At 39.5% G+C, this 16,559-nt stretch overlaps 1 protein-coding gene across 6 annotated transcripts in view; it reads left to right on the top strand.

Moving 5' to 3' along the window:
• Positions 1 to 614: 614 nt before the first annotated feature.
• LRCH1 (leucine rich repeats and calponin homology domain containing 1) overlaps positions 615 to 16,559 on the top strand; it is a 116,021-nt gene continuing 100,076 nt past the window's right edge. For 2 of the 6 annotated variants that reach the window (XR_002465269.3, XR_002465270.2), the window contains exon 1: positions 615 to 904. Coding sequence is in view for 2 of the 6 variants with exons in the window: in XM_021528437.3 (XP_021384112.2) it covers positions 661 to 904 (244 nt within the window). In the remaining 4 variants the exon portion in view is untranslated. The remainder of the gene's footprint in view (positions 905 to 16,559) is intronic. The other 4 variants (XM_021528437.3, XR_002465272.2, XM_021528438.3 and 1 more) reach the window with 4 other exon arrangements.

Genomic DNA, 16,559 nt, shown 5'->3' on the forward strand with positions numbered 1-16,559 from the left:
GGTTCCTAGGCTTGCTTTGTCACTACAAATCCTTCGAGGGTCCGTCCCTCTGGGGCAGGCTGTGCGCAGGAGCCGCAGACAGGCGGGAAGCGGCCGCTGCGGGAGAATCCCGGCACAGAACGCCCTTCTGCAGGGCAGGTGCTCCGCAGGGCCCGCTCGGGGGCTACAGCCGCTGCGGATCGAACTTCCCCCTGGGAAAGCGGGGCGCGCACCCGCTGCTGCCGGCACACCTGCAGGCTCGCACCGCCCCGCCGCCACCCATCTAGCGCCCGGGGCCTGCTGGGGGGCAGCTCCGCCGGCTGCCCGCAGAAGGGGCCCAAGTAGGCGGCGGGCAGGCCTCCCGGGCCGGCTTTCCAAGGAATGCTGCGGCCAGGAAACAATGGAGAGCCGCCCCCTCTCCGCCTCCCCACCGGCACTTCCAGCGCCGGGAGCAGCGCGCCGCCGCTAGGTGGCGCCGCGGCGGGGAGCGGTGCCGGGAGGGGCGGAGCATGCGCAGTGGGCGCGCCTCGCCCGGGCCGCGCGCCTCCGCCCCCTGCTCGCGCCGCCGCCGCCGCGAGCGGGAGGAGGAGGAGGAGGAGGAGGAGGAAGGAGGGGGAGAAGAAGGGAAGGAGGGAGGCAGGTCCGGTGGCCCTCTCGGGTAGCCCCAGCGGCGAGGGAAACATGGCGACGCTGGGAGGCGAGCCGCAGCCCTTCCCCTCTGCTGCTCTGGCGGCGGCCGCCGGGGTGGGCGGCGGCGGCGGCGGCGGGGCGCTGGGTCTGCAGGCGCCGCTGAACCGCGGTCTGGAGCGGGCGCTGGAGGAGGCGGCGCACTCCGGGGGGCTCAACCTGAGCGGCAGGAAGCTGAAGGAGTTCCCGCGCAGCGCCGCCGCCCTCAGCCACGACCTCTCGGACACGGTGCGGGCAGGTGAGCCCGGGCGGGGGCGGCCGGGGAGCGGCGAAGGCGGGTTTGGTGAATCGCCCGGGACCCCCTCCCCGCCCCCTCGGGCGCGTCAGTGCCCCCCAACCTCCCTGTGAGGCGAACACCCACTCCCCACCCTTTCGTTCGCCTTCCTCTGGGGCCCGTCCCTGCACGGAAGCCGAGCCCACCCCCATCTCTCCGTGGACCCTGTGCTTTCTTTATTCCGCCCGCCTTGGTGTATGAGGTAGGTGTTTGCTTCCATATGGCTGGATCTGTGCACGCTCCCTCCATCCCCCGGCTCGGCGCTTGGTGAGACAGAGCTGCGTCTCCCGTGGCACACCGGGGGAATGTGCGGGGAATTCTTGCTCGCACCTGTCCGCTTCTCTTTCTGGGGAGTGTGCGTCTCTGTGCCGCCCTTCCCTGACTGCTGAGGCTTGCGGTGGCAGGCAGCCCACCTTTGATTCAGCCGCGGGAGGAATGCACATGGTGCCAGGGTGGTACCGGCTGGTCCGTCCTGCTGCTCGTGGGCGAGCCCACCTGGCGTGGAGGGGATGCGAGTCCGTATGTAACCACATTGAGATACTCATGTGCCTCTGAACATGTCACCTGTTTGCATGCCATAAGGGGAGGCATGTCCCTAGGAAGACTGCTGTGCAGGTGCCCCAGGGAGTATGCTGCCTCTCACAAATGCATGCCGCTCGTTCTGCACTGGGGTTGACATGCCCCCTTAGTGTCCTTAGCCACAAGTAGCCATGTAGCCCTTAGCCATGTAGCCACAAGTGCCAGCTCTATGCAATGCTATCTTCCAGGGCAAATGCAGAGAGAAATCCCTGTCTTCACAGGCACTGTATGTGCTCTACAGTGGGGACACCATCATTACGTAAATCTGCAGAGGGGACAGGCCTGACAGCCCTGCTGGCAGGAGTGGTGAGGAGACATATATTCAGTCTGTGTTAACTTGCTCTTGCACTTTTCTTCCAGCATAAAAAAGGGCACAGTTATTTGTCACCTAGTGAGGCAGACCCACGTCAAAGGGTCATGTGAGTTTTCCTGCTCCTCTTTATTCCCGGTGATGGAACCTAATCCCTTCTTTACACGGTGTCACTAGGTAAAAGGGTGCAAACCTGCATTACAAGGATGTATTAGTGTATTGCTAAGGTCTTCAGTACACGGCCTCCGCTGCCCTTGTGTCCCCATTTGCCTGCTGGAGATAGTTGTGTTGTGGCAGAAGAGCAGGAGACGTGTAGTCACTTGTTTTTGTCCCACAAAACAGCAGGTGCTATACCTGCATGCAGACATGTGATAACATGAATCTAAATTCTCAGCTATTTCTGCACATGAGGGCACTTACGCCTTCCTGTATATGGAGATACATGTGCTGCTTGCTTATTATGTCTGTCCCCCAGTTAGTGCCTCAGATGTGTGGTAGGAGTAATATCTTGTTGTTGTTTAACTTTGTTACTTGAAGGCTGTTGCTGAGTGGATTTCACGCTGGTCTGTGTGAGCACCTGTATCATCATATCAATTTAAAAAAAAGTTAAGGAAGCTTGATGAATGAAACTACCATGAATTGATGGCATGAATTACCATACTAACCATTAGCTGACTCAGTAGCAGATGTGAAAGGGAGAGGCATGGTAGGAGAACTCTGTATGGTTAGAAGAATGACTTTCAGCTTGTCATCCCAAGCAAGGCATTTTTTATCTCATTTCTTTTTCAAAGTTGAATTCTAGCAGACATACAAGATAAATAGTTTGAAAATCCAGAAATTGAGCTTGTTTAATATTGAACCAAACAGTTGGAAAACCAAATTGTATACTGAGGGGGTCGTATACTGGGAAGAAAACAGTTTGATTGGTAGTGACTGGATGTTAGTATCTGTGTGTTGTGTAAGTAAGTGCTGTACAGGCATGAGCTGTGTGTAGTATGTAGAGGTAGCACCTGCTTCTTGCTTCAAACACCTTGCTTGTTCTGCTGATTTTTCTATGAATAAAGTAGTCTGTGTCTTCAAGTATTATTGTGCTTTTGTCAGAGTTTACATGGAAAACATTCAATATGAAATTGAATGTAGAATTGTGTTTTCATCCTCTTTTTGTTTGGTATAAACAGCAGTGTAGATCAACCCGCATCTTAATCTTGTGAAAACAGCAGCCCTTTTTTTATTGTCCCTTTTTAGAAGAACACTGTGTTAATCTATAGTTGCTTTAAGGTTTTGTTTGTAACAGCTTCTTGTAACTGTTTAATGGAAACTGCCTTGAAAGTTGTGTGTTGATATATTTCCAAAAAATCCATGTTTTTTTTTTCTTTGTTATATTACATAACAAATATATAAACAGAAGAGATGCTTGGCTTAAGGCCAGATTTCTGAAACTCTTGGGGCAAACTCTTGATGGGAATTTCTCTCCCGCTTCCTCTCCATAAATGTGCATAGTGGAAAATTTTCTTGTACTGCTTGGAATAGATCCTTGAAATTAGTGATTTATAGTTTTGGATCTGCTGTGCTAACATGTTTCTGAAGTCCTGAAACATTTGTTTTTGGGGTAGGGGGTAGCCTTTCACTTTTTTTTTTTTGTGGGGAGGAGGGGATTGCCTCAGTCTCACTGAAAAATGAGGATACTCCTTGATGTAGAGGATATTAGTAAGAGGAGTTAAGTGTAGAGCTCTGAGGAGCAGGGAATTTCCAGAAAACTGAAACCATGTCTGCACTTGACAATGTTTTAGTACTGCAGACTGAAAATATTTTTTTATTCAGAAAGTGATCATTTACAGCTTCTTTCAAATACAATGTTATCAAACTTGTTTTCTAGAAAGGTTCCGAGTGCTTTTTGTAGGTCTGAGGAAGAAGAAAGTGAGGTTCTTGAAGTTCGCTGTTCATGCATTTATTTTTTTCCTGAAGTTAGAAGTCTGATTTTATATAGCAATTGATGCATTTATGAAAGGGTTGTGGCTTGTTGTAGCAGCTGGGATGGGATAGTTTGATTTTTCTAGTTCTCAATGCAGTTACATTCTGTAATAACTACAGAGGCTGAACTGTACTTGTCACTTTCTAGTCCTGCAGCTTCTGATTATGCTTTTTCTTCTGTGACTTTTCTTTACATTAAATCCATCATGGTTATGGAAATGTGATAGAAGACTTCTTCAGTCTTTGAGAGTTCTGCTCAAGTGCTGAGTGACCTGGTCAGGTCTCTCTGCACACAGAATGGAGTTTTCATGGTGTTCAGTCCTGTTAGAAGAAAGTAAAACCTCTATGTAAAGTGTGCTGAGTTTAGTCAGATGTTTTAAACCACATCAGTGTGGATGCAATGCAAAAACAATTTCAAAAATAATAAATGCTATTCTTATCACTTTTATTACAGGCTGGGTTATGTAGAAGGCAGTGGCACAGTAATCACATAGTTCTTAAGTAATAGCATGCAATTATATTCCTGCAAACCACTGGGAATGCTGGAAGCATGTTACTTTATAAAAGAGCAAGCAAAGGCCCAGAAGATGTAACCATGGCTGGCTACTGTATTACTTCAGCCTCTTTCTGTGGGCTTTAATTGTATTTCTAAAGACAGATCCTCTGAACCTTTTCTGGTGAATACCTGCTTCATCCACTTCTGTTGAGTGAGTTAGGCACATGAGGAGGGATTACATGCTGCTACTGGTAGTGACCTGGCAGAGAAGAAAATTCTTTAAAGTACATGCTAGATTGTTAGAAAATAATTACAAATTGAAGTATTTTATTGCTACATTGGACAGTATGAAATTTTGGAAGGAATGTGTATTTTTTTTTTGTGCAATAAAATGCTCTCTTGATAAAAGAGCTCATACCTGCTGTTTTTTAAAGTGTTTCTGAGTGGGATATACTTGTTGGACAATGCTGTGTTGAAGACACCTTTGCCTGGCATCTTTGAAATAGTTGTTTTGACTGTATAATTATGGATTTGCTTTCAAGATGGTTGAAAAATCATAGTATCACTGTGAGCATTGATGCTGGTTTGGGTGAAATATGTTCCTTTCATTCCTCTTTACTGATAACAACACTAGTGTTTCTTGTTTTTCTCCTTTTTAAAAAAAATAAATATGATGTACATGGGGCTCAGAGCAACCATATCTAGTCAAAGATGTTGCTGTTCCATGTAGGGGAGTTGAACTAGATGACATTTAAAGGTTCAATCCAACCTAGACCATTCTATGATTCTGTGTACATTAGAATGTTGTAATTTATTCTTACTTATTTTCTCCACCTGCTTTATTAATGTAATTTTTCCTTCACGTCTGAGAATTCTAATTTCAGCAGTAGATGTGCAGTTGGTTCCACCTGTTCTAAGTGCAGGTTGTACTGGGCAGGATGTCAAACATCCAGACTGGTTTGTTTGTGCTACTGTACAGTTCCAAATATCAAATATGACCACTGTATGGACTCTTGTTTAGAATTTGATTGTTATTTGGCCAGTAGAGAAAGATATTTGATATGCCCCTCTCCTTTTAAGAATTCTCTCTGGTAATTACTTTGAATAATTCATAATTTTGAATTCATATTTTGATTAAATTGTGGGGTTATTTTTGGATAAGGCTGAGAGCCTCTCATCTTGGTAATTTAAAATCATATCAATAAATAATGTCTTTATAAGTCTAAAAAAATAATAAAACTGTTTCTTTTTCATTTCAAAAGTTAGTCCATTCCTACAGCTTTTCTGTGTTTATTTGAAGATTTCTAACCTTACTTACTGTTTCTGTACACAAATAATATCTTAAGTATATTAGGACAGGGAGAAAGAATAAATATGTTTGCTTATTATCACCAATGAGTTGAATATTACCCTGCAGCCAAAATTTAGGGGATGTAATTCTTATGGCTAAAAAAATCAAGAAATACCAATTTTGTATTCATTATTATGTATCCAACAGTATATGTAACATTATTATGTATTTAACAGTTTCTGACACCACCTGATTGCATGGTCTGTCTGGACATCTCTGTGCCAACATATTCTAGCTTCTGTTTTTTATTCATAAGCAGTGCTTTGGGAAAGAGCTTTATCAAACTAAAAGAATTATTTTAGAAACATTGATGTGCATAGCAACTTATAACTGCAGAATACCATTTAAACCCTCTTGGCCCTTTTATTCTTCCTGGAGTCTGACTATATCCTTGCTTGTGGATCTTATAAACATTAAGGCTATTTAGTTCTATTGAAAACAGTCTATTAGTTCTCTTGCTGTAGAGTCTAGTCAGTGGTGCTTTTGAAAGTTACCTCTTTTGTCTGGAGATTTATGCTCCCATAGCTGAAATATAGCCAGTGTCTTTGCAGGTGCTGTTAGACACTCTTCAGCACAAAATAAAGTGAATTAGCTCAGACTGATTTTGTTGCATTGAACAAATTATGAGTACCCAATTGCCTGGTTACTGTTTCAGAATGTGGCTTGAGCAGATTAATGGCTTTCTGCTGCTGTGTGTGTCTTGCCCTTGTATTTGGTTGTTTGTTTTTTCTTTTTTGTAGAGAGGTTTTAAAATTAATGTACTGGCTAAGAGGTAGGAGAGATGCCAGCCTAAAAACCCTTGGATGGGAGGAAGGGTGAAACCCCTCAATTTGAGCAGGAATAGGCTCTGCTGTGGATGGAACCTTTACCCCCAAAGTGAACTTCTCCATTAGGGTGGCAGTTTTTTTAAATAGCTCTGCCTATTATTGCTATGTTTGGACATGCTGTGCATATAAATTAATAAAAGCTGAAGGCTTTTGTAGAAGTATTGTTGTCTTGTGCATCCTTGGCCAATCTGCTTGGAAAAGACTGACTCAGAGCTCCAGAAGTGCTGTTATGAAAGTCAAGGTGCTACAGGTTCCTTTGCAAATGCTTTTGGACAAGCAGTTTTGTAGGTCCATTCACCTGTGATCACTGGTGGGAGGTAGAAGCCAAATATCCCTCCATTGTTTGTGAGCCTTCTTTTAGTCCTTCCCTGGTCTGTTTCTATTGTTTCTTCAGCAAAAAAGGCATCTTAGTTTAGACATCTCTCAAACAGGAGAGACTGTATGAATCTTAACACAGTTACTATACAGAGAGTTTTGAAAACACTGAATACTTCTGTGAGGGGAAGAGGCTGGGGCAGAATCAGCTATGACAAAGTAGAATGAGTATTTGCACAGTAGAGCTCTGGCTTGGAAGAGGAAGGGGGCAAATGCCAATGCAATATAGGTTTGAACAAGGAAATATTTGGTGATACTGTTAAAGGCAGAAGTGTCGTAGAGAATGAAAACTTATGAACTATTGAAAAAAATATATGATGTCAAAGAAGGGGAATGTGTGTAATGGCTTGGGATAATTCTCTGAAATCTGTAAAACTAAGGAAAAATGTTTATGTTCATAATGACTAGAATTATGTGCATAGAGAATCAGATAAACATGGAGAAAACTATTTGGCTGCAAGATACACGACATTTACAGACTTTATGCTACAAATAATAGTTTCATGTTCATACTATAAAATACTAATTGTTGAATTTAAGTTTGGGAAGCTTAGCATCCATTTGTCTGTGTAAGGAAAATCCAGTGATTCTGCTGCTTGCAGAGTTACAAGATCAACTGAGATGGAGAGACTGGTGTTTTGTGTATCAGAATGACCATTCTAGGAAGGATGAGTAATTTCCCTGGGCCATAGGGTGACTGCTCATCATTCTGCCTGCTGTGCTCTTGCTGACTGTCAGTGAACATTTGCTAGGTTTGTGAACATTCCCTAGCTAGTTAGATTGCTAATTCACAGTTAAAATCAATATGATTCAAATAATTGAAATGGCACTTCCCAAACCAGAGATATGTTAAACTTGTTCTGCTGAGACCAGAATGATGAAAACTGTTCCAATTTATTGTCCTCTGATGTGTAAAACTGAAAGAGCCAGAAATGTTATCCCTGTGTTCAGTGAGTGGATCACTGTCAAAACTGGAAATGGGTGTTGCATCTGACTTCTGACTGTTCTCTGCTGACCATGTTGTATTTTACACCCATCAGAGCAGTTCTTTGGAATACTACTGAGGGGTTAAAGTTCTGGAGGAATAATTCCTTTCTGCTAAATTTGTGCATAGATGTGTCTTTGTGGGAGGAGTTCATTTATGAAATTCTAACTCTTTCTCCCCAGTGTCTTTCTCTAAGGGTGTCTTGCTGGCCAGCTTTTTATTCTTTTTTTCCTTGTATGGTTCAGAACATCCTAATGCCTGTAAACCTCCTATTTAAAAATAGAAATAACATTAATAGTCTACAGCCTGGGACAGGAGGACAAAAGGAGAAATATTCTTAAAGGAAAAAACAAAAAGTCAAAAGTTGTGAGATGATGATCGTGGCAGAGCAAAGTGGCGGTTAGTTTTGTGCCTAATTTGGAGCCTGAGGAGGTTTACACTTGCTTTTGAAGCTGCATGAAGTGTTTCATGTTCAGCTGAGCCTGTGTAGATTTAGCTAAAAGCTAACTGATAAGTTCATGGTGATTATGTGAGGTAGTTCTTCTAGGAATGGTTAGGGAAATTACTGGAAGTAGCTGGAAGTTTGAAATATCAGAATAGAGTTCTTGGTCTTTATGAGAAGCAGAACAAGGACAAAATAGCTGAGCACCAATGTTAGCAGTGACCTGTGCTGCTGTATGGAGAAGGTTTTTATGTTTATTTTCTGTAGATACGTGATTTCATTCCTTGGTGCAAAGTGCAGTAGTTGTAATGTTTCTATTTCCTTTCAGAACCGTGGTGCTTTAGACTATTAGATTAGTAGCAGGTTTAATTTCTACGTTTTGGATTTAACTGTATAAACTAGGTATTTTCTACTACTGTAGCCTGATAAATACTTCTTTCTGCTGGCATTAATATGTGTGTGAAGGATTTAAAGAAATAATTTTTTGAATTAAGTAAAATTCAGCAAAGTACATCTTGGGAACATGTTTAAACATAGCATATGACTTGATTTCTTTGTACTGTAAAAATATTAAAATGCTATTATAATACTAGTTTATATTCTGAAGTAGTATGTTTCAAAAGTAGCAAAGTGACTGCAAATGACACTTTCACTTCAATTTATCCTGTGTGAACAGACATGAGGTTTTTTAGCATCTAAAGTCTGCATCTTTGGTTGTGCTATTTGCAGTGACACCTCTCCTTTGTAACATTACATTAGACAGGCAAAAAGTAAAAATGAAAAATAAATAAGATGGGGGGAAAACCCAACATGTTCAAATGTGAAGAGAAAAGCATGAGTAAGTAGCTGGATCTGTTATTTGGTGAGCAGAAAGAAACAGGTTCATAAAATGTGTGTGCAAAGATAAATCACTGAAACTGATGGAGAAGTTTTGTGAAGTGGGATAGGAAAAGAAAATTGAATCAGAGGATAAGCCAAGGAGAGACATGGAGCAGAATACACCCTTGGGTAACCTTTACAGGGAAAGGCAAAATACCAAAAAAGCAAGTGCAATAGTTTATGTACAATAAGAACCTTATGTCTGATTTTAAAACCAGTGAAATTGTTATCATGGTTAGCAAAGCTTTTATTATTAAAATGACTTTTTGTACTATTTGAAGTTTTAACTATTTAAAAAGCTATTGACAGTAGAAATAGGGATTATTGCTGCCTATTGCCATCTATTGCTGCTATTACATTACTGTATTTTGAGAATAGTGAGGCTTCATTCAATTCGGTCTTTTTAAGGCAGGACAGGCATATTAACAGCAAAGCTGTGTGTCTGTTCAGTGGGGAAGGAGGAAGAATATAGTGTCATTCATATGTTACATAATTAGAAAAATGCAGACCGTTATGAAGATATCTGGAATGGGTGTCTGGTCAAAGCTGAAAGGAGCTTTCTCAGCAGTTGGGCCGGGACAAGGATGCCCTGGTTACTAAACACAGCTGTGATTGATCAAGGGGAACAGCTTAACCCAGGGTTTCCCATGCTCATTTTATGTTGTGTTGCTAGGGCTTCTTGTTTGCTTGTTTGGTTGTTTTTTCTTTTTTGAGTTCATCCCAGTTCAAGAGAACTGTCCTTTTACCTTCCACTTTGCAAAGTGTAGTTTCCCTGCTTGGTAAGTTTTGTCTGTGATCCCCTTTCCAAAGTTTGAATTCCAGTCTGGCTGAATGCCTGCTCCTTACTTGTGTTCCACTTAGCAGCCATTCAGATTGCCTGGTGTTACTGACTTGATTTTTTCCTCACTCACACATATCCTGTCACTTGCAAGGTTTGCTAGACATGGTATTTTATTTCCCCTTGTTTACTAGCGTGTTTGAAGGAAGATGTATGAACAACATCCTTGTCCCATCCATCTGAAATGTTTCCATACTTCTTATTTTGAGACCCATCAGTACTGTTCCTTCTAGTTTCTATACAGTGTCAATATGATGCTGTAGCTTCTTAGTCACAATGTGCAGAAATTAAGACTGATTTACTGAATTGTAGCCATGTTATAATGGGTGTTTCCATTCACTGTCTGAACTTTCAAATTTGATGGAAAATTATTATGTTAATTTGGCAATATGTAGTTGTATGTTATTTTTCTGAGATTTTGTTTGAGTGTGACAAAAAAGACTGCAGAGCCTGAAATTGTTTTTCATTTAAAAAAATTGCCAAATTTCTACCCCATCTTCAGAAATTTTTTAATGTACTGTTTCAAATTCACCATAAAAAGTGAAGATAATCTGGCAGGCTGTCCACAAAAAAATCTTTCATGCAAGTGGAGTGGATCTTATGATTTGAAAGAAAATATGAACTGACTTAAAATAACCAGTAACTTCAATTTGCTAACATTTTTCTAAGTGAATTTAGAGATAAGACAGACACTGTCATGGTGTAGACTTTTGTATCATGGTATTGCTGCTATTACTGCTCTACTGAAGGGTGCTGTGTGTTACTTTGACATTCAGCCAACCAGTCAGGAATGTCTAAGGGCAGAGAAAGTAGTCTTTTGAATTCCTTGTAATTTGAAAGCCTTTTATGTAATTATATTGATTGTTAATGTAATGACTTTAAGAGCTTAAAGTCTTTAAGTTATTAATATAATGACTTTAAGATTTCTACTTTTAGTTGTTCCTAGCATAAATCTTGCTTTATGTTTCCATTAAAAAATTGCCATGCAGACTTTGCTCAGTGAGTTATTTCATTGTTCTTTAATGATGCAGATTATCTCTGGTTGTATAGATTGAAAAACTGAGAAGCAGGAATTTTGAATGGCTTAATCTAGATCTCGGAACAGATCAGAGACACAACTGTGGATGGAATCCAACTTTGGTTCTCTGGGATTTTTTTTTTTTTAATTACTATTTTTTTAACTGCCAGTGTATGATATCTTGAAGAATGGATATTGAGGCATTTGAATTAGTTTTGTTTTGGAAGATGTTGGGATAGCAGTAGAGACTTAAAGCTTCCATTAAGGTCTTAAGTCCTGGGAGTGGTTTTAAATGTATTAACACAATGCAAAAACTCACTTTATAGTAGCTTCTGTCACAAACACACAACTTGCAAATAGTCCTGAAAAGAATATCACTGTAGATTTGCAATCAGTTAAGAATCAGGTAATATGTGTACAAAAAAAAAAAAATATGTGTACAAAAAAAAAAAAAAAAAAAAAAAAAAAAGCAGTATTTTGGCAAGAAGTGCTGTATTCCTTCTGCCAGTTTTCATATCTTTGTACATTTGGCTTCCTAGAGAACTGAAAAGGTTATTTTTGGATTAGTGCCCTGGGCTAAAAATGGCTTCTGGAATCTCATAGCTGCATTTGGTGTTGAGCAGTTCTGTGCAGTAGTAACAGAACTGCAGTAATTGGTAGTCTCACTGAAGCATTTTACTTATGCACTTAAATGTTAAGCAGTGGGAGATGTGGCTCTGGGATCCCTCCAGCATCCCATTTATCAGAAAAATTTAAGCCATGTTTATCTATGAAGCATTGGTAGCCTGGAGAAAAATAGGCTTTTCTACAAGGGAATAAGAGACAGTGTAAGGTTTAGCCTCTACAGGGAAAGGCTCTAAAATGAAGAAATAAGTCAGGGCATTGCTGTGGGAACAATGAAACTCAAGCATTGCAGTTGAGACTGTACATGTAGGCAATAGAAGGAGTCTGTGAAACAGTTTCCTTGTGTTTCTATCCAGTGTTGCAGGGTTTACATTTAAAAGGGAAAAAAATCCATCCCAATCCTAACACTGACCTCCCCCAAGAAACAAATGTACCAGTTACTAGATGTGAATGTGTGCTTGTTATAAATATAAGTTTCTGAATGATTTCTAAATACTTTGGATGGAGTTTGAAATAGTCAGGGAATAGTGAACAGGCTATTAAATCTGAAAAATCTTATACCAATAAGAGGTCTGAAAACTTGCAAAAAAGGCTGGAGGTTGCTTCCCCTTTGTGCCTCACAAATTTGTTAGCTTTTTCCGCAATATTTTGTATTGGACTAAATAGAAGTAATGCATAGTGCTGCAAGAAAGTAAAGGGTTTCAGTAATAGAATTCATTTAAAAAGAAAACCCTTTTTTTTTTTTTCTTGTATGTGAAGTCAACATGGACAAATACTGCATGACAATCAGAGTTTTTCTAGACACAGCTCATAAATATCCACAGAACCCTTTTTAAAATCATCCAAGAAATCAGTATTGGGTTTTTTGTGCTCTAACTTTGCAGTGTAAGGCTTTGTTAACACTGTAATCTGGAAGTATGGCCAAAGTAAAGTGAGTTCTGATCAAATTTGTGATCACACAAATTTGAGATGATCAGTCTAGTGCATGGCTTTTCAAAGACAGTTATCCAATTTTGTTATTGGTGCTGAGGCTCTAAAATGAAGAAATAAATCATGGTATTGGTGTGGGGGTAGTAAAGCATGAGCATCTCAGAGAGCTATCTATCTCCAAAATTACAGTTTCTAAAATTCAAATCCTCTTGTTCAAAACAATTTATAAAAAAGAGTAATTCCAGATCAGTTTCTGCTCAGTCTGCAGAAAACTTGAATTTTCCTTACTGGACTAAGCAGAAACCTTGCCTGTTCTCCTAAATACAGGTGTCCCTGTAAAACAGAATGTTTTGTTTTATGTTTTGGTGGCCACGTACTATATGCTGGTTACATTTCTTGCTTGTAGCCTCCAGCCAAATAGTTTTATAGAATGTTTGCTATTTTTCAAAGTTGTTTTTGCTAAGGTACTTATTGAAGATAAATCACGTTCTTGGTTAACAGTACTTGAAGGGAGTAGTCTGTGTATATAAGAATTTTTTTCTTTGTTTTTTAATGAAACCATCTTTTTTTTTTTCAGTGTTCTCATCATAGAAATAATATTTGCAGTCAGGAGGTATTCTGCTTGTAATCGATTCAGCTTGAAAAAAAAGTGCTGCTTTTGCTCAGTCTTAGTGCATTTGCATTATGTCACTGTGTGTGTTAAATATATAGAGTGTATTATATATATAAAAATATTTCACCAGCTCCACTTCATGCATGGTAGAGTTCTGCTTTTTCATATATTTCTAAACTATTCCTTGGTGCATGAAGTAGTGATAGCATGAGGATAACCCAGTGAAAATATGTGAAAAAACTGAACATGAAGAGAAATATATTACTTCATTGGTAATTATTATGATTAAGTTATTAAATTAAGGTTGTGTGAACATAGCAACTTTGTTTTTACCATGGAAGAGTGTAAATAAATAATTGGGAAGCAGTCTTGCACAAATAAAACTGGTAGAGGGTAGTAAGCTACAAGGGATTTTTGATTTAGATTAATTTCTCTAATACTCATAGTATTTAGTCAGTCCTATTCTTCTTTATATTGTGCTGCTGTTTACATCCTGATGCTAGTGGACTATCTGTACTCAAACATGTTGAAGCAATTGATTTGTCTTAATAAAAGAGACTTCTATGTTGATACAATTTGTCCCTCTGCCTAATGCTGGCCATCAATTTCCCTGGCTGAGTCTGTGTATCTAGATCAGAAATTTATGGCTCATGTGTACTGTCTCAATTTTAAAGTATGCCAGTGATAATAGTATGATTGATTATCTATTTCCTTTGGAAACAAATAAGAGATTACACAGCAGTTTTGTATTTTAGCTTCAAATTCTGGTCATTTATTTCTTTTTTTTTTTTTGTAACTAGATCAGCTAATCCACTGTAGCAGGAATTTACTCTTCTACAGTTGTATATTCATTGTTTTTTACTTTTGTATTTAATAAACTTAGGTATTTGATTAATGAGGGATAATTCCAATTACAGTAATTTAGGATGCTATTGCAATTGTCCATCTAGCTTCCTCCTGAAAGCTACTACTGCCCATGTAGAGTGACGACCTAAATGGTGATGATGGTGGATTTAAACTCCTAGGACAGGCTTGGAATTGTGGCATTAAGGAGCTGGCATGTGATTTTTGCCTGCTGTGCCTGTTCTTGGGGAGGAAACCACCCTCCGAGCAGTGGAGGACAGAGCTGGGGCTGCTTCTATCTTACTGTCTTCTATCTTGCTGTACTAAACGTTGTAAGACATTGTTGTGAGACAGTCCTAAACAGATGAACATTTGGTGTTCTGCTGTGAAATATGATTTCAGATCCCAAATCTTGCGGTTTCATGAAACTACAGATTTTTGATGCTTTAACAGTTTTATTGTCTTTTGCTTCTTTATTAACAGCCAGACATAGGGATTTGTGAGTTGCTTTGTAAATACCTTCCTTCGGGTAATGTGTATTCAGCTTATTTCACAGTAGTCACTGTTAGTGCACCCAACTTTCAGTTTAGTAATTTGCATCTTTAGACTTGGTGGAAGCTCATGATAGCCATTGTTCCAGGCTTATGCTATCACTTGCCAAGACTGTGATTTTGTGATTATATTCTTCCTTTATTTTAAGTTTTTATATAACAGAGTTAAATATGCTCTTGATTGTGTCTGACCTAATGTGTGTTCCAGGTCCCTGTATATCTATAACTTGGCCTTGCTATTGCTTACAGCACCGTTACCGTCCATCACTTGCAGATTTTATCAACAATGGCTTTGTATTCTAGGGAGGAAAGTCTTGAAAATCTTGACTGATGGTGGGTTGTGAAGAAATAAAACTGATTTATTGTGTGAGACATGTAATTATTTCCTTGAGGGTATTGTTCATTTTATCTGAGAAGGTGTTGGATTAACATTCTACCACATCAAAATGACTGGTGTTCTTGTGTGAGCAAATAAAAATCTTATCGTAGATAGTATATTTGTATGAGGTTGTAGAATATGATTTGTTTTGACAGTGTACAAATCTTAAGTTGTGACTATGTCTTTTTAAAGATATCAAAGTGGACTTTTCTTGCAATCATTTTTCACTTGCATCTCCTTTTGTATTTTGCACTATGAATTAGGAACATAAAAATGAAGGTTATACGTAATACTGAGGAAAGCTTTAAATCAAATACAGATAAAATTGCTTTATAATTAAGAATTCCTGACTATCTGTCCTAGAATGGATTGCTTGACAATTCCATTTATAGAAACTGGATGTTTTGGTTTTATGAATGCAGATTTCTTTTGAACTCATTTTGAGAAAGTGCATTCCACCAAGGGTGGAATGCAGATGACATCAGAATTTTTTATGTACTGGTGTTACAGATACAGAAAGACCAGCTTTAGAAGTGTCAGTGACATAAAAGGAATTGCAGTCTTACTATTTAAGGTGAATTGGTGTACGGATGTCCAGGTGATCAAGTCTAAGGTGATCTAATAAAGACAGAGTAGTAGGTGGTTTGGATTTTTACCTATTCCTTTTGAAATACTATAAATAATTGCAGTTTATGTTCCAGGTCATTTTGTGATCTAAAACATAACCCTTCAACTACCTGGCATTTGAGTTGTCCTTTTAAAAACTTTAGGTTAAGATCTAATTATAACTTCACAAAAACAGCTTCTTTAAGAGAACATTTGTTTGTAAATAAATGGTAAAAATCAGTTAAAATATGCAGTTAATTTAATAAAAACTTTATTCCAACTTTGTATCTAAATTTTATAGGTTCACAGGATAACTATGAAGGGACCCCTGTAGATCATCTAGTCCAACCACCAGTGCAAAGCTAGGCCAAATCTAAACTTGTTCAATCTATTCTTGTCAGCTGAAGCATGTTTCATTTACCTGAGGCATTCCCAAGTATCTTGAAGTCCCAGATATTCCTTCTGTTTTGAATTCCCAGCATTTTTGTGGTGTAAGAATACCCAAGGTGATTAGATTTGTTTTACAGCCTTACTTTGCAGCTATGCAAAATACACTATTCAGACACCTTTTGTTTGCTGACATCTTTATCCACAGATCTACTTGTAGAGTTTTGCTCCAGTTATTGTGTATTGACATAAATTCTGACACCTTTTGCATCTGTATTACCAAATGTAGACTCTGGTAGTCTAGAAGAGAGTACCTAGGTTAATGCATTTTGGAAATGCTTTCACAACACTTCAACAGAGAATGTGATGAGGTCTTAATTTAAAATCCTGTTCTATGTACCTTGGGGTTTCTCCATTAGAAAGACATTTGTGAGGAGCTTGTAGCACTCAAGACTGGAGTTCTCAGTAAAAATACGCAGAGATACAGACTTGCTCATGTAGAGGTATTCTTTTTCCTTTAAATTCTGATGGCAGCTGTGGAATGCCTGTGTTTAGAATTGCTAAACTGCTTAAAGTTGCATTGCACTAAATTTTACTTATTTCTAGTGGGTTAAA

Source organism: Lonchura striata, chromosome 2 (assembly GCF_046129695.1).
Source record: "Lonchura striata isolate bLonStr1 chromosome 2, bLonStr1.mat, whole genome shotgun sequence".
NCBI lineage: Eukaryota > Metazoa > Chordata > Aves > Passeriformes > Estrildidae > Lonchura > Lonchura striata.